Raw genomic sequence first — 18,543 nt, forward strand, 5'->3', positions numbered from 1 at the left:
ATACAGGAGTAGTATGGTACAGAAAACGGCTGCAACTGTTGTTTTACAGGAACTACTCGAAAACAAATTATGTAGCAATTCACCGCTAAAACAACTAAAGAAAATCAAAGCCAGCTTGCACAACGGTGCAAGCCAGATGTCACAGCAGGGCTGTGTTCGTCTAACTAAGCTAAACTCAACGAACGTCATTTAAGTCACTGCGAACCATTTACCCTGTAAATATATATGGTGCTGGTCAGTAGAAGACCAAATGAAACGCAAAGTAAAGTATATAAATGCTTTATTTGTACAGTGTCCACGTCAGTCTTTGTATACTTCATCGTCCGCTGCCGCAAAGTCTTCGTCGAGCGCTCCCTCGCCGTTTAAGGCGTGCACTACTACTACTACTTCTCGTTCTTCTGGGCGATTGCATTCTCGCCTAGCAGCGAGGCGCGTTTCCTGATAATCTACCTATCCTTCGGACGTCCGGATCTTCTTTGGTCGTCTAATTCCCCGTGTGCGCGGTACAGAGTCGGACAGAGTTATGCCGCCGCTGCCACGGCGCAGGTGGTTGCCCCTAGCAACGACGAGTGAGTGATGTCAGGAGCAGATGACAGCCGTTTTGTCCGCGACCACGACGCTGTTTGCTCAAACACTGACTTGTAGCATGTGCGCTCGGTATTTTCTCTTTTTTTATGAGCCCGTCATGTGGCGGAAGCCCCCGCCCAAGCCTGGATACGTATCTGAGGCTAGGCATGTGCCCTGTTAACTTTTATTCTTATTAGTCAAATTCTTAAGTTTCTAATTTACAGCTTTGGGTAGCGGGAACATTCCTCCTTACGGTCGATTCCTGGCCAATCCCCCACTTGGGTACGTGCCACTCGGCATTTTCTTAAATTTTTTTTCTGCGTATGGACGCCGCAACCAAGAGTTTAAGAGCTCTGCTGTTTAAATTACGCACAAGAAAGAAGCCGAAGCTTGACGTTATCTTCGTAAATAGCAGGCAGATCTCCACTGTTCCGACACATTTCAAACTGGGTCGAACTGGGTTCAGTTTTTATATGTGGTAGGGGGAGATGAAAGGGAGGCCTTTTGCGACAGCTTTGGCCAAGTCGAAAAGGTAAATGCGTTTCTAAGCAACGTAGTGGTTCTCCAATTTGGCAAAGAGCTGTCGTTAAAATAACAACGCACTGTACAGGGGGTAAAATTTGTGTTTCAGGGGTGTTGGCTCGGTGGCATCCCAGCAGTGTCCGGTAAGCATCCCAGTGATGTCCTGCTAGGACGCTGGTGGGCTGGAAGGCGCCAGCTTGTTGTCTCGGTCGAGTGGTGACCTTGCCGGGCGGATCATCATGCGGACGCTGGGGTAAGAGTGGTAGTGGTAGCCGCCCGGTTTTCCCCGCTGGCTCCACTCGATGCCGTCAGCGTAGCTGTCGTGCGGACCGTTCAGGTTCAGCCCGTTCAGGTTGGACGAATGGCAGCTGCTGTACCACCAGGCACCGCGGTATGTGACCGCGCAATTTCCAGCCCACGCGTCGTGGTCGCGGTCGAAAGTTGAGAAGTTCTGGCCATTGGAAGTTCTGAGGGCGTCCCAACCTAGGGTTTAGAAAACAACGCCGGAAAATGAAGCAAATTGGTGAAAGGTAGGCAGGCTCTCCGTGTGTGCAAGCCAAACGTGCGCTCAGTTTGAGACAGTCGCGTCCGTGTCTGAATCTAATGACACTACCATCATCGGTCGCATTGCCACCATGTAAACGAGGAGTTTACTGCGGCTTTTAGATTACCCTTAGGCTGTGTTCAGACTACCGACGTAACAGCGATATCGTGCGGTATGGACGAAAAAAAAAGGCGTTCCACGCAGTTCGGTTGGCTGAGACGTCAAATTACGCCCTTATTTAAACATATTACGATAGTTGCGATAAAAGACTGAACCTGGCCTTAATTGGACTGCCCGAGGTGCCAATCCGGCATTCGTCATTCCCCATATGTACCTACGATGAGGAAAGTCCTCAAACTACCAACAGATTATTAAAGTCGAGTACAATACTAATTATCAAAGTGCCCCTTGACACGTATTGCTGTGGAAGTGGTTCAACGCCCACACTAAAATAGCTATCCTGAACCTTAACCGAAATTTATTCAAGCTAGCCCCATTGGTAATATCGTATCTTAAACGTTGAAAGCAAATGTTTCCTTTCACGTTGGATGATTCGGACATGAACATTGATGTTCTGTGGAACGAATAATGCAGAGCGGCATCCATGGGTTTCCGTTGTTAGTTATACCGGACGGGCAGTATCGTTTGAAACGAGCCATATGAGCGATCAGACCAACGATAAAAAGCAACACGAAATATGGACGAGGACTTACAAGGCACCCGCTTGTCCCGTGCGTCCCCTAAATCTTCGTTCGTCAGCCTTCGCGATGTTATGTGTTTCGTAGAATACCATCATGTCCAACAACATATCCTTCATAGGCATCTCCTTCACCTTTTGCCCTTCAGATTTGGGTGTATCAAACCAAGCACTGTGAAAGGCTAATTTCGCCTGCATCACCAAATAGGATTATCTATCCCTTTCCTTACTCTACGTGATACCTGTAGCATGCATTGAAAAATGGGGGAGGGTTGTTGTAGTCGACCAGGCGACTAGGCTCTGCGAAAGAAGCGTACCCTCTGGTCCAAGTAGCTTTCCCAGGCTGAGCTTAAAGAGGTTCTCCTCCGAAGCCACCCTGAAGCTCTCGAAGTCCACCGACACGGTCTCCTCTGTGCTGTTGCTTAGCATGACGCGAAGCGCCATCTGTTCGTCGTCACCGGCAGTCAGTGCGTGAAGAGCCCGGTTGCCTGCATGCAAGAAGGCCACCACATTTCATGCGCTGCTGTCTTTTCAAAAGGTAGGTTCAGAAATTACTTGGTGTTGAGATAACTGTTAGGCTAGAACTCGCTGTGGCACTGCTGTCTTTATACCGTCCACCAGAACAGTGCCCTCACTGCGTGGTTTGAACTGCGGCCCGCGTACCTCAGGCCGTGATCCTGCCCAACGGCATAATCTCAGTGCACTACGAGCTCGTGGCACCGTTATTTCTCTAAGAGAGACCTATTCACCAGCACCGCTCATCGACTCATCAACGATGTGAAGGAGGAAACGACCCATATAGGCCCGTTAAAGTAGCAAGACTGTAGCGGCCTTTTCGCTTTCAACCCTGCAACATGTCCAGCACTTGTGGGTAACAACACTCGAAGGACACACTAAATGTAGAGCCGCATGCCTGAAATCGGAAAAAAACTTGGTTTTATAAGCAGTATCTATGTTGACAATTGCTCTATAGCCTATCTATCGCGAGGTGCTGCTGGTGTTCACTAATCATCGTTTGAATTTCGCGAAAAAACGAGCCCAGGTAGAGCACGCCGAGGGAAGCGGAGCCTAAGAGGGCATGCCGCAAGTTTCCCCCCTCGTTGCTACCCTTTTCACATTTCCGTTCACGTTGTTCGGTGTCTGGCGAGATCTCTAAGCATACGCGACGGCCACTTGTTAATGCCTTTTCGGACCCGCGGGCGCTTTGTTAAGCTCGAACGTGGCGTGTCTTCGTCGCTTTCGTGGGCGCCCACTCCCACTCGCTGAAGTGACTGCTCTGAAAAGTAAAACAACTGTAGCGTAATCAAGGAGTGCCGAAATAATGTAAATCGCACTCTCCTGTGTACTGCGAAGTAGGCAAAGGTATTTAGTCATTTTTTTGTCAGTTTATCAACCTATAATGCCGCGGGTTTTCTTCCGTGCGAGTTTTGGATAATAATTGCTTCATACGATAAAATATTTGCTTCATATATAAAGAAAACACGCAACATCCTGGCATGCCTCTGAAACATGTCCTATAGTTCCGGAATTATTTGGCCCCCGTAATCTTCTTTACGTCACAAATCATCGCCTACACGCGCGCGTTGGTGTTTCATTCTTTTTGATCACGCACCCATGGCCGAGTAACTAAGCCGTAGCTACGGGTTGCGCACTAGAGAGGCTTAGCTATAATCCTACAATACCATGACGCGCCATGGAGTTAGGGAGGAAAATAAGGAATCGGAAGATTGGGTAAGCAAGGCGCCATCCACCTTGGCGGCGTAGTGGCTTAGGAGTTCTGCTTCCGCGCGCAAAGGTCGTAGGTTTAAACTTCGCACCTGGCGGCCTGCTGTATGTTTGAGGCGAAAACGGGAGTCCTGTGTACTAGTACACGGCTTCAAGGAGGTATTAATAAAGCTTGCGTTGAATGAATTATTCCGGCTGCTTCTGCCACAACGGGACCCCCATGAACCAGATTGAATGAACTATATGGGACCCCATATGCAGATTAGTTTCCTTTTGTACAGGTAAAACAAAACAGAAACATCCGTAAACTCTGGATAAGCCCCGATCTAGCAGCGAAAACACCGGAGAAAAATACAATGTACAGTAAGTTTGTCAAGAGCAAAGACCCAGGGGCACTGGAAAGGTTTACAATATTCCGTAGCCGCTTAGATAAGGAGCTAAAAAAGCGCAAACGCAGTACTTCAATAATTTATTTTCTTCTTCTCCCAAAATCTGCAATCATTGTTAAACTATACCGTTACCGCAGTGCCAGTGTGTAAAAAAAAAGAACAATGGCATCAAGTTGTCAGGCAAAGCATTAGCCAATGCTTTTAGTAAATATATTGTGAACGCCACTAACCAACTGACTGTAAATAAGGATTTACATAATGTGTATTACAACAGCAGCTCAGGTTTTCTCGATCCTGTCAACGAAGCCGAGGTTACAGAGGTAGTAAAAAGCCATAAAAATAGCAGCGCTGTCGATATTGACGGAATGCAGGTTAAACCTATGAAACACGTCATTGTTTACCGCACCCTGCTTAAGTTGCGTATTCGATTTATGCCTTGAACAAGCTGTATTTCCATACCGAATGCAAGTTGCTCGTTTAAAGCTACTTTATAAGAAATGTGACAAGTGCGATATGGGAAACTACCACAGCTATTTCCATATCACCTGTGTTGTCAAAAGCATTTGAAAAAAATATTCTCAAGCGTTTTTTGAATTTTGAACGGGTTTCAAAGATAACATCATAACTGATAGCGAGTATGGTTTCCGTAGAGGCTTTAGCACTGAGTCCGCACTTATTACGCAGAAAGAGTGCATTTTAGACAACATCGAAAAAGGAAATACCATATTAGTCATATTTGTTGATTTTTCAAGGGCCTTTGACGTTATTAATCATGATTTCCTCATCAGAAAGCTGGAGAAATATGGTTTCCGGGGTGTGGCTGCCTCGTTAATTAGCTCATACTTACAATATAGGAAACAAATGATAGATATAGAGGGGTTTTACTCTGACCCCTTAGCAGTTTTCTGTGGCGTGCCGCAGGGTAGCATTCTAGGCCTTTTTTTAATTTATACATAAATGATATTACCAGTATAGCTCCAGAAATAAAATTCGTGATCTACGCAGACGACGCCAGCATGCTCTTATCAGCAAAAGAAGCTGATCAAGTAATTTTTCACGCCAACGAAACCCTCGTCAAACTTGAAAAGTGGACACAAGAAAACCTACTAAAAATAAATGTACAGAAAACCAAGGCAGTAATATTTCGCGCTCGAAATAAAAACATCACAATAAAAGAAAGTGTCTTTCTGAAATCAATCCGAGTGGAAATAGTTCCCTGCATAAAAACATTGGGTGTTATCTTTCACGAGACCATGTCCTGGGATGAGCATATAAACGGCTTGGCAAAGTCACTCTCACAAATAGTCGGACTCGTATACAGAAACGCAAGTTTACTGCCGCGTAATGTTATGATGTTACTATACCAACCTTATTCTCTTCGAGGCTCAATTATTGTCATTTAATCTGGGCCTCAAAGACACAGACAAATCTACAAAAGTTGCACATTCTCCAAAAACGGTTTTTGCGCGCTGTTGCGAATGTGCCGGCGTACTTTCCTTCTGAACCTTTATTTTACACGTGTAATATATTGCCCGTCACTAAGACGTTTGATTACCGCCTATGCAGACAGTATAAACAAGTCCTGAAAAATAATACAGGGTTTTTGGGCCAGCTAGCAAACCTAAAAGATCACTACACCCCATATACCACGCGAAATTTTGAGAGATGGAAAGTTGACATATCTAGGACAACACACGGACTACAAATGTTAGAAAACAGGCTGCCAAGAGTGCTTAATACACTGCTTCAGGGAAACATCGAACCCGACAAGATTACTTTCAAGAAACTTTGCGGGTACCTCAGCAACTGAAAAGAAAACAAAAAAAAACCGTCTCACTAACCCTATATTTTTGCTACTATATGTTTGCACCTCTGGCTGTATAACTGTTAACTGCATAACTGTCGTCAGAATCAAACTGTCTTTTTGAAAAAAACATTTGTGTACCTAGGTCTGTTACTGGCGTAATTTTGTTGTGAACTGTTTGTTCTGATGTCATATATATGTGTGGCATGATGTTTCGGCACATGTGGCTTATATTCCCGAGTTTTGTAATGCCATACCGTTAAAATTGAAGGTGTTAATTGCTTCGCTTACATCCGCCCGATTTTCATTGGAGTACGTTTTATATCGTTTATACTTTTTTCGTTCCATATTATGACTCTATTGACCACTGCCTAAAGTTGCCAATGCGGGGGCCTGCGGCCTTGTCAAGCTGCCTTTATGACAGCTTTTTCCGCGGGCCTCCAGCATCATGTGTGCGTTATGTAATGCGAATAAAGGATTATTATTATTATTAATATTATTATTATTGTTATTATTATATCAGGAAGGTCGACAACAACTAATCTCTCCTGCTTCATGGATTAGGCCTAGCAGCCATTTCTGAGAGGGGCCAGCTCGACGTTGTCTACTGTGATCTGAGCAAAGCATTTGACGTTGTCTGCCGCACGTTGTTACTTAAAAAGCTTCTACAGGTAGGAATTCATACACCACTCATGGCATTGTTGGGTAGTTATCTAGCAAACCGGTTCAGATTCGTTAGCGTTAACGGGCAGACGTCTGCTCTGTACAGATGAACAAGCGGTGTGCCTCAAGGTTCCGTGTTGGGACCTCTCTTGTTCTCCATTTTTGTCAATGATGTGTCAGCCGCAATTAAGATGTCTTCTTTCCTTCTTTACGCTGACGACATTAAAATATTCAGACGGATTGAGTCCATTAATGACTGCATTGCCCTGGAGCAAGAAATATCCTCATTTTCTAAGTGGTGCTCAGACAATAGATTAAATCTTAACTCTACCAATACAAAGGTCATGTCTTATATCAGAAAAATGAACCGCACTTTATTTTGCTACAGTATTAACGGCGGTTACTTGTCCCGAGTTGAAGAGATCAGAGACCTCAGCGTGCTTTTCGACAGTGCCTTAACTTTCTCACCTCATGTCACTCAACTTACTAGGCGGGCGCTCCGCTCTCTTGGGGCTGTATGCAGGTTTTCACGAAAATTCCGGTTTCCTTCTTCATTCCTAAAACTATTCAGAACGCTTTGTATTCCGCAACTAGAATATGCTTCAGTTGTTTGGAATGGAACCTGTAGTTCCAACTGTCAACGTATAGAGCGTGTACAAACCAAATTTTCATCAATATTTAGACATCGTTTTCCTTCGGAGCCTATCCCTATAACTGTTTCTCTAAGTTTCCCGCGGACCCACTCAGACCGTCTTTTCATGTGCAAATTGCTTCATGGTATTATTTTATGCCCGGAACTACTTGAATCAATCAGTTTTCGCGTTCAAGAAAAAGCTACAAGGCTCGCCCACCCTTTTAAAGCAGCTGGAGCTCTCAGCACACGTTCTCCTCTTCAAAGGATGCAGCATCTGCATAACGTTAACTCCGAGAAGCTCGATATCTTTTAGCGCCCTCTTCGGGAGTTTTTGACCGGGTTGTCAGCTCTGACACAATAGGTTCATCTTCGCAGTGCTATTTTTCTTCACTTATCGTCCTGGCGTGTGCATTGACTTCATCGAGCTTGTTCTTGTTCCTGGTTATTCGTGTATTGTGCTGATACTGCGACTGTAGTTATCGTAGAATTTTTCTTTTTCTGCCGTTTTTATCATTAAAAGTTGCCATATTTACTTCATGCGTCCATTTGAAACTAAAAATGTACACTTTCCGAATCTTGTAAAAACTTCCTTCTTTCCACTCACCCTTCCGTATAGTTACGCTTTTTGTAAGATGTCTTCTTGCAATTGACCAGACATTACAGTTTCTACTGATTGTGTAATGTTGCCTAAAATTACACTATGGTATTTTTATTCTTCTTTGAAGTTGTAGTTTCTTCTTATTTTTTGCTCACTCACTGTTCATTTGCCGGCTGTTGGTGCATTTCATTTATATGATGCATTATACCTTTTCTGTGCGCCAGCACGAATTGATTGTGTAAAGTCGGTTGGATTGCACTATTTCATTTCTAATCTTCTTTACCGTTTTTGTAGGTCTTTCTTTTTTTTCTCACTGATTGTTTATTACAAATTGTTGATGTACTACAGTGCTGCATTTTCCCCTCTGAGTGCTCCAGCACGAAGGCCTCCGCTGTTCCTGGGCACTATAATAAGCATTGATTGATTGATTGATTGATTGATTGATTGATTGATTGATTGATTGATTGATTGATTGATTGATTGATTGATTGATTGATTGATTGATTGATTGATTGATTGATTGATTGATTGATTGATTGATTGATTGATTGATTGATTGATTGATTGATTGATTGATTCTTATTATTAACCAGCACTCGGATTTTCAGGCCATTATATGCCGAAATTAAGGAAAAATATTACTGTCTGGTATCTTCCCAACGCAGCACTGTTGTTTGTTTGCTCGCTTTTCGTTCAAGCCTTGCCCCCTTTTATGACCTGCAGCACTGCGTTTGGAAGTATACTTGGCTTACCAATCCAGTACTCATCAGCGGGGTTCCCGAAGCCACGGGCGTACTCGGTCCAGTTCCGATAGAAATGGAACACCCTATTCCCGAACTGTCCTCTTCTCTGTATCACCTGCATGTCAACAACAAAATTATTTTAAAAAACGTAGACATTCGTTAACATACATTTTTTCCTCAGACAAATAAAGGACCCGTTAATTTTTTTTTCGAATTATGTTTACTAGTGAGGCAATTATACTAATATTTATAAACGTTAGTAACGTTATCTGCGCAATTGTAGCGTTAATTTGTACCTTTTTATTGATGTGCAGGGGTCTTTGATTTCAAGACCCTTACACAGCAACAAAATATCTGTAAATTCACGCTAGAATCACGCAGATAATGATCATGGCTCTGGAGAAGGAAAATGGGAAGACCTGCCCAAAAGTGGGAAATCTAGCACTTGGCATAGAACAAAGATGCACGAGTAATTGACGCCCACGTGTACGCGCACACAAGCAATAATACGACTGATAGAACCCTTCGGTGGACATTAAGCTTGAGGAGTGACTTAACAACAAGTGAGTTGCCCATTCTGGCCATCGCGACTCCGTAGGTATCCCAATACTTTTCACCAAAGAGATGCGGTGGCTCTCGCATCGTCTGCGGCGAGTCGGTAACGGGGATCGACTTGCATCGATCCGCAGGCAACATACCCCCTTGTGTACGCCATCCCCCGAGGCTTAAGCTTCCGGATGACTGTACAGACGCTCCAAAAGCTAAACGGAGCACGTGACCGGTGGCCGGAGCGGGAAAAACTGCATGCCAGCGCGATCTATGAATAGATGCGCCGCAGGTAGCGGAAGCGCGTGGGCACATCCGGCTGGCCCATCTAGACACGCTGCGGCTCACGTTATCGCCGGCTCAAGCGAAGCCGTGCAGCTGTCATCCTTTCTCGCCAGGGGCACTTCCAGTGCTTTATGCACGAATCTGTTTGCCCACGTCGGGAAGAAAACTGATCTCCTGCGGCTTATGGGTTCCGCATGGGTTCCGTTTTGTTAGGAACGCCACCACTTTTTCCACGTCCCTGACGTGGTCGGAGATTATCTGGGCGGCAAGTTTGTTATGTCATGAGGCTTAACCGCTCGTGAATCATTCAGCAACTGTTGCCATAACCATGCTTGCCTCAAGGGAACGCATGAAGACTGGATAAAAACGCGCTGTTCATGCGTGTATTAGCTGCATTGCTTCCGTGGTTTTAATGGGCGCTCAAGAGAATTGACGAGGTGAGCCTATCGGAGGCCAGTTGCTTCAAAAATAATCGACTTTACTACACAAACTGCAGTAAAATATGTTGGGATATGAGGTTATCCCAGCTTAACTTGTAAACATTGGAAGAGCCCCTGGCGAGCAGAGATGGCAGCTGCGTGGCTTCGCTTGAGCCGGCGATGAGGCGAGTGTCAGCGTCTCTAGGTGGGCCAGCCGGATGTGGTGGTGGTGGTGAAAACATTTATTGAACATTTGTTAGCTGAAGAGCAGCCTCTAAGTGGGGTCCTCAGTCCAGTACTCCAATGGCGGACGCTATCCGGCGGGCCCGCTCGATCTGCCGTTGCTGGTCTTGCTGGGCAGAGCTGGACAGAGCAGCCTCCCAATAGGAGAGGGTGGGGATGTGCCCACGCACTCTCGCTATCTGCGGCGCATATATTCGTAGATCGTGCTGGCATGCAGTTTTTCCAACTCCGACCACCACTCCCGAGCTCCGTTTAACTTTTGGAGCACCTGTACTCTGGGTAGATCGCAAAGCCACCTAGCGGGATAATGTGGTAGTCGCCTTTGCGCGAACACTTTCTTTTAGTGCCAAATTATTAACCAGCTTGGTACTTCGAGAATCTGGCGTCCCTGCTAATAAAAGTACATAAACTGGTCGATGGCTTAAGGAATAAAAACAGAATTTGAGTTTAAAATAAATTCGGTAAGTTTGAAATTGGGTGGTATTCGAACCAGGAACTTCCGGAGGGCGAGATTAGCGCTCAATCCCAAGCCCACCGCAGCTCATCTGATTGACTTGAGGTGGATACAGGGAATGCGCTGTGGTATTCGACTTGGAACGTGGGTCAGGAACTAGTACCCGTGACTACGGAGTAACTTGAGCATGCCACAAGTATATAACTGCCACATATAACTTACAACTGCCACAAGTAGCAGTTACAAGAGTAAAAAAAAATCCCGGGCCATCTCCACTAACGTGAAACCTGGTGAGGGGCGAAGCATGCAGTGTACATGTGTATTCTTGGCGCGTTGGTGTTATTGCCCACGGAGGTGAAACCATTAGGAGGTAGAGGTATAAAGCTTTGCTGTAAGAGCCCCTTGTCTTTGAAGCATGAAGTTCTCTAGCTTCATGCCAAACCAACTAGCCAAATCCCAAGCTTTAGTCAAGCTCTCTAGCGCGAGGCGTAAACGAGGGTCCCGGTGTTTTTTAGTACGCGTTACGAAGCCCTCCAGCGCGAGGCGTAAATGAGTGTCCTGGTGTTTTAGTACCGTGACTAAATGAGACGACAATTACGACGACAGCAGAAGACGCCTACAGCTGCATCCCCTAAGGGGCTTCGCCCATAAAATTATGTTCACGCTAAAACGTTCTGTTTTCTTGTTTATGCAAACTCGCCTGCGTTCTGAGTCACACCAATCGAAAGGGGAAAAAGAAGACGCAAGCATTAAAGGGTGAATTCCCGACGGGCCCCAACTCCATCCGGTGGGAAGCATTCCGACTTCTCCTGGCCTTTCTCGAGGAGACGAACCTCATACAACGGCTGTAGCCGAATGCCTGCCGGCCAGCCTTAAGCACTTTTTATTTCTTCCTTTGTCTCTCTCCCTCTTTCTCTATCCCCATTTTTCCTCACCTATCCCCTTTCATTCCCTTTCTCCGCCTCCCCCGGAGTGGGTTGTATGCTGGTGAACTCCAAATGAGTTCACAATATCCCCAGTCAACTTCTTTTCCACTTTCTGTATCAATAAATAAATCACTCACTCACTCACTGATTAAAAATTCAGCTGTTGCAATTACAACCCCACAAGAACGCCTTAGGTGTCTTCGTAGGTTCTTAGAAGTCCCCGAAGCTTTCTCTCGTTTAAGTGCAGTTGTTGCATAGGTAAGGAACCTTTGTCGGGTATTGGTACATAAATGATGATGGTGATGTTGATTTATCGATAAATGGCGCTGCGAAGCCATCTGTTTGTGATGTTAGATGTGTGACCGGGACGTTTCATAAATGTGGTCAATTTCACCTCGCTTTTTCCTACTCAAGCACACTCTTTTATACCAGGTGGCCTCACCGTCCAGCCCCCGCCGTCCGTGTCCATGTCGCAGTAGACTCGCTGTCCGGACGAGCCTGCTTCTTTGTGGAAAATCCTGTACACGCCACTCGTGTCTTGCCCAGCATGCTTGAGATCGTTGCAGTGCCGTGGCAGAATCATGCCTAAAGAAAAATTGCAGGCAACATTAATCATGACCATTCCCTTTAAGTGCGGAGCGTTCTTCGGCCTGGGAAAAGTAGTGCAATTAGTGCCTGCGCGCGAGCGTGCGTGTGTGCGTCTGCGTGTTTCGACTCTTCCTGCAACGGCAGCTGCCACGACGCACTCTAGTGCCCTTGTGATCAGGGGTCCGAAGGCAAGGCATAAAGTCCTTCGAAACGGGGTAATTAGCCAGGTAATGCTCAGCATTAAAATTAAGCTAACTTGACCACGCTCCCAAAGACGAAGGACGACCGAATACGCTGATAAATGTTTAACCACTGCGGGCCACCCTAAACTGAACGGTATATATATATATATATATATATATATATATATATATATATATATATATATATATATATATATATATATATATATATATATATATAGTAAAGTAGCCGCAGTGAAACAGCGGGTCCCACTGTTGCGACTCCAGGTGCATACCTCGGCGGCCCTTCAGTTGGGTGGCAGAACCACATTAGCGTGATGCTCCTTTTCATTGGGGTGCGAGAGCCACCTGTCTGCATTGCGCAATCACCTCTCCCCTTCAATGATTAGGCATAATTCAAAGGGCAGCGTCAGCATCGATTATGTACCTGTGTGTTGCTTCAGAAAGTTTTCTTTTTGCACTAAATAATGTCGACATGTGCGAACCAAGATGCGACTGGTGCTGGTAGTACCGTGTTTACCTATATGTACTTGTTACAAAGGGCGCCGGCCAGGCTGTTGAATCCGGAATCTGCCAGCAAAGAATTCTTCGCATAAAAAAAATGAAAAGCATTTACGAGTTGTGAGAAACTGTGGGTTTACAGGTCTTTGTCTGTTCTTTGCAATCATCGCCACAACAATTAGATTACCAGCGTTTACTAGTAAGCAAGGGACAAAAAAAAACTTCGAGAACGCCCACAAATTGGGATGCAAAAGGATACGCGGATGCACAGAGTTTCATAGTAAGTATACTAGAGAGGAAGCTGCGCCTGGTAATTCATGTCGTCGTGGGGGTTCGTGGGAAGACCTCGCTTTTGGCTTGGGCTTGGCATGGCAATTGGATAATTACCCGATTTTTGGGATTTGCTTTCATCACTATGCATTAACACGTCTACGAGCTACGAGGAAGCCGAAATCCTCCCTGTTCTGTGATAGCCGTGTTTGGTGAAACAGCAGGCAGTGCGTGATCGTACCTGACGTTGGTCATGCCTCAGTCGAAGGACGGATGACTGAGCGGGCAATATGCCGCCGCGAAGTTGTAGTTGACGAAAAAAAAGAAACCAAACGTACTTTGACGAAGACAAGATACGACAGATACGGGTGCCTGTATCTGTCCCATCTCCTCTTCGTCCGCGACTGTTTAGCGCCATGTTTTCTATTTTCTTCAAGTATGAAGCAATTCGCTCAGCAATAAGTTTTGTTAAACTATAGCTGACGGTCGGTGCACCGGTTCGCCACGAAGGCGACGTTCTCACAGGCACGCTCAAAAAGCTTTCCAAACTCTTGAAGCAACTTATTATCTGAAATAATGGTAAACTTAATAAAATAACAGTATCTAATGAGTTTCCCCCAAAGTATTGACATCGTTGTTAACTATCAGCTGGTCCTGCAGAATAGCAGGCACAACCGTTCTTGGAAAATTAAGCTTTACTTCCTTTTTCCTTAGCTTCAATACAGACTGTTTTATTTTCCGCTTCTACAATAACACACCATTCGTTGCGTTTGTTTTGGCCCTGTGTTCGAATATACGGCCACTAAAGCGTGTCAGTCCTCACTCTCCGCAAGCGGACGAAAAGCGCCGGCCGGTACGCACCCTCAGTCCAAAAATTGACCACCTCCTCATTACGACTGACAGAAGAGGAGCACTGGGAGGCCCTCCTCCAACACATTGAGGCAGTTCTTGGGGGCGACTGGTAACAGCAGCTCCTTCCCCCAGCAACGCAGAAGCCTTTATAGAAGGGCAAATAAAGATGTTTCTCTCTCTCTCTCTCTCCTATCCAATGATGAAACTAAGGTGAGCCCATGACTACACAGCCGGCCTTGATGTGAGCCGCATAGACGCTAGCTCCAGATTGCTCTCTAGTGTATACTGTAAGAAGCTATACGCGCGGATGCCCAGTGCTAATATTGCAGCCTCCCCCACCCCTCTGCCTTTTTAATCAAAGGCGCTCTACTGCTGAGCCTATAGTCCGCGCAGTAATTGCTGTCCACGGCGCCTGTTTAACTTTTCAAGGCAAGAACCATCCAGTGAGTACGATATTTCGATGCACGTCATCGAACTACGGGATGCTCCAATTATCTGCTATCTGTGTGTGGGGTCTCACAGCACTTAACCACCCTCCCCCTACCAGTCTTGATTACCTAGCAGTCAACGTAACTATGTTCTGTCGAATAACCCGTCGCTGCCGTAGCCCAAACAAAGCTCGCAGGCTTCGAAATCATCTTGAACGCGGATGGCAAGGCAGCAAGCTTTACGCAATTTGATTGATTGATTGATTGATTGATTGATTGATTGATTGATTGATTGATTGATTGATTGATTGATTGATTGATTGATTGATTGATTGATTGATTGATTGATTGATTGATTGATTGATTGATTGATTGATTGATTGATTGATTGATTGATTGATTGATTGATTGATTGATTGATTGATTGATTGATTGATTGATTGATTGATTGATTGATTGATTGATTGATTGATTGTACGGTTTAACGCGCTGACGCAGCGCAGGCGATAAGAGGCGTCGTAGTGGAGGACTCTGGATTAATTTTGACCACATGCGGATCTTTAACGTGAGCCGAAATCCCGTACACACGGGCGTTTTTGCTTTTCGCCTCCATCAGAAAAGCGGCCGCTGCGGCCCGGTACCGAACCCGCGTCCTGGTGATCAGAAACACGACGCCTTACCCACTGAGTTTTACGCAATTCCAATTATCCGTTTGCTAGCATCCGATCGTAACGGCAATTTGTTTATTTTTTTATTTATTTATTTATTTATTTATTTATTTATTTATTTATTTATTTATTTATTTATTTATTTATTTATTTATTTATTTATTTATTTATTTATTTATTTATTTATTTATTTGGAGCATAGTACTAGCCTCTCACTGGAGGCCGTCGCAATTTCGCTGATGCATTATGCGCTTTATTTGGCTTTTGAATTCAAAGCAAAAAAAAAAGAGCGGTTGGCTCACAAACAGAAACCAATATCTTTTTCTGCGTATTGATACCATTAACAACAGTAAAAAGACCTAGACAAGCATAAAAACTTGAATTAAAACCCAAGCCTAAAGGTGAAAACATGTTTAGTTCGTAAACCCTTTTTTTTAGGCGCTTATCGGGCTTGGTTATCCATTGCCTAGCTGAGGTGCAACCCGTGTGGTTACGTGTAACCGGTTTCCGGACAGGAGAGTTCCGGGAAGTTCATCACCACAGCCTGTATTGGGAGACCACAAACGTTAGTTTTGAGACAGAGAGGCGCAGATTTTTTTCTCTCTCGATTCCCTTGCAGATTTTGTCGCCTTTATCCTTGCCCTATTGTTTAGCTCCAGGGGAAAGTTGAGCCCGGTCTTTGCGAGCCGGCCCGATCGCGAGCACAGAAGAGGAAATAGCTCACTCTTGCCATTGGCGAGTATACCCGAGAGTTCGAGTTCTCGCTCTTCCGCGTCCACGATTGGTGGACCCATCGCCGCAGTCGGTGATGACGCGAACGTCAGGGCGGCCACCGTACACACAACGCTGATGTATGGCATCATCGCGGATCCACAGAGGCAGGCAGGCAGGGATTTCTTGTGATCTAAAAAGGGAAAAAGGAAGAGAAATCCAAAGGTGGTTTAAGCGGAATTTCTGTTTCTTTCTTTTTTATTAGCGCGTGTTTCAAGGCTGGTATTTGGGAGTTTCCTGCTACGAAAGTTGGCTTTACAAAGTGCGTCGCACCAAGCGCAACCGACTGAGTTTCGTGATTGAAAACGTCTGCGGCAGGAGGTGTAAGTGCTGGTGGGGAAACGGCACAGCAAAATGTTTGGTGGCTAGGTGTCAGAGCGTTTTACTTGACAAATGGCACGCGCACGCGCAAGAAAATGTGCGTGGCTTATGCATGTGAGAGAGTGAGTGTGTGAACGTGTGCGTGTGTGCGAGTGTTTTGGAAATGCTTATTTGTGTATGTACATTCATCCTGGGCCGTCAAAGTTCACGTTTTCATTAATTCTTTACAGATTACTAAATGATAGTTTGTTTACAAAACCATCTGAACAGTTTTCTGTTAAATCCGAACGAAACCACAATACCTGATGCGTGATTGGCCGGCTATTTTTTCTGCGCAGGGTTATTCGTCTCCATTAGTTTGTTTATATGAATCTACGTGAGTGAACACCGCGGCACACATGCTGCCGCACCGCGTCCCCCAAGTAATTGACTGCCGACTGGTTTTAAGGGCCCGTTCAGTCTGTTTAGCCGGGGCAAAGCAAGTATCACAACTCGAACACTGTTTCAGCCAGTAAGTTAGCTGCCAGTAAGTCAGCCAGTTAGTAAGCTAGCCAAGAAGGCCAGATCATTCAAACTGCGGAAATAGTGGCCTAAGAAAGCTTCACACTAATAAGCGAAGGACGTTCAATCAATTAAGAGCATGCTAACAAAGTGTGGGTCACAAAATCTCATTGAATCATTTGCCGTGATCCTACATGTGTTGTTGTTGTAGTAAGAAAAGCAGAGAACTCCCGACAAGTGTTTTAGCCAACGAAACATCTATTCTCCACCGGGGTCGAGTCAGCTTGAAGTGACAGCGCCTTGACAGCCAAGGCTGTGGATCAGCCTTATAATGGCTGCGGTAAGATAAACAGTCAACGTTGTGCTGCTGTGCACCGCCCTCGCCGCTGTGGTTCGGTGGTTACGGCGCCATGTGCTGATCAAGCGGCCACGGATTGGATTCTTGGCCATGGTGGCTCTTTTTCGAATGGAGGCGGCAAAACAAAGGTTCGCACGTACCCCCGGTGGACTGAATCATTCAGCAGCATTCTTCTCCTGCGCGCCGCATTGACTAGCGCGAAAAACCCCAACTGAACTACTTTTTTTACGTTTAGCAGCGTTGCGTCGCAGGATGCAGAACGGTTTGTAAAACACGGCATTGAAAAGTGAGGCAAATGTCATCTGTTTTGTTATATACAGCTTGTTCAAACGCCACAGCCACAGTTGTGACGAAAATTGCTTTCTCTTTGGCGCTCTTGGGCGCAGTATAAAAAAATCGGCGCTAATCATTATGCTACAATATGGAAGGCACTCAAGGTTTCGTGTATTGCGAGTTTACCCGCAAGAGACGTTCGCGATTGATTAACTTAGCCATTAGCTACGCCGTCTAAACAGGGCTTTATATGGCGTGTCGCGAACAGACCATTAGTGATTAGTTAATAGCCATTTCTATGGGGACCTGCCTGCAACTAATTCCTAATCCGCCAATAAAAACTAAGAACAACTATTACACGTACTTACTGATCCCAGTTGAGCAGACCCTCGTACAACTATCCGTGCGAAGATGTTCCCTTGGAGCACCGTACGCAGACGGTTAGCTCAACGCTGTTTTATATAGGCGAGCTTAATCTATGAGCGAAGCACATGTCAAGTCACAAGGAAGGAAAAAAAATAAAAAGAAAAGGCGTTTGATTTCACCGAGAGCACCGTCGTGGGAAACATGGATGAAAGAAAACCGTCACTGCTCCTCGCAATGGGCTGACGGACGCGGGCTAGCGATAAAAGCCGGCGCTAACGGACACATGCTGCACTCGAATGTCGCAAGGCCACCCGGCGTAGGGCAGGCATCGCAGCAAAAAGAAAAAAGAGGAACTCATGCGGAGCGAAATCTTTCGCTTTGCTTCTTCGCAGCAGCTTCGTTTATCATTTATCCCGACAGTGGGAATTAAAAACCAGGTTGCAATGCCCGCCGCGTGTATAAAAAAAAACCATCCTCACGTTCTTACAACTAGGGGCGAAACGGCGTGTGCAACGATGCCATTCAGCTATCGGAGCAGGACTTTGTCACAAAGTTAGGCTACCACGGATGATTCTAGTAATGGGATGCACGGGTTCAACGCGCTTGGAAGCCGTAATACAAGGAAGTTGGCACGCGTGTGACTCGCCCCGGCGGACGATGCTAGTACGCAATGGTGGGAGCATT

The 18,543-nt window shown here is 45.5% G+C and overlaps 1 protein-coding gene across 2 annotated transcripts; it reads right to left on the reverse strand.

Annotated features, from left to right (window-relative positions):
- Window positions 1–263: 263 nt before the first annotated feature.
- On the reverse strand, window positions 264–18,009 carry LOC144168826 (techylectin-5A-like). Of its 2 annotated transcripts, none has more exons than XM_077697812.1 (6): window positions 17,862–18,009; window positions 15,994–16,173; window positions 12,202–12,344; window positions 8,896–9,001; window positions 2,648–2,818; window positions 264–1,572 (listed from the first exon to the last, which is right to left on the reverse strand). In XM_077697812.1, the coding sequence occupies exons 2-6, from the start codon at window positions 16,130–16,132 to the stop codon at window positions 1,256–1,258; spliced, it is 876 nt and encodes a 291-aa protein (XP_077553938.1). In that variant the 5' UTR covers window positions 16,133–16,173; window positions 17,862–18,009; the 3' UTR covers window positions 264–1,255. The 2 variants fall into 2 exon arrangements, with proteins under 2 accessions (XP_077553938.1, XP_077553939.1); XM_077697813.1 differs by having other exon boundaries at window positions 17,858–17,983.
- Window positions 18,010–18,543: the final 534 nt, after the last annotated feature.

Source organism: Haemaphysalis longicornis, unplaced genomic scaffold (assembly GCF_048455015.1).
Source record: "Haemaphysalis longicornis isolate Haplotype H1 unplaced genomic scaffold, Haemaphysalis longicornis Haplotype H1 scaffold_2, whole genome shotgun sequence".
NCBI lineage: Eukaryota > Metazoa > Arthropoda > Arachnida > Ixodida > Ixodidae > Haemaphysalis > Haemaphysalis longicornis.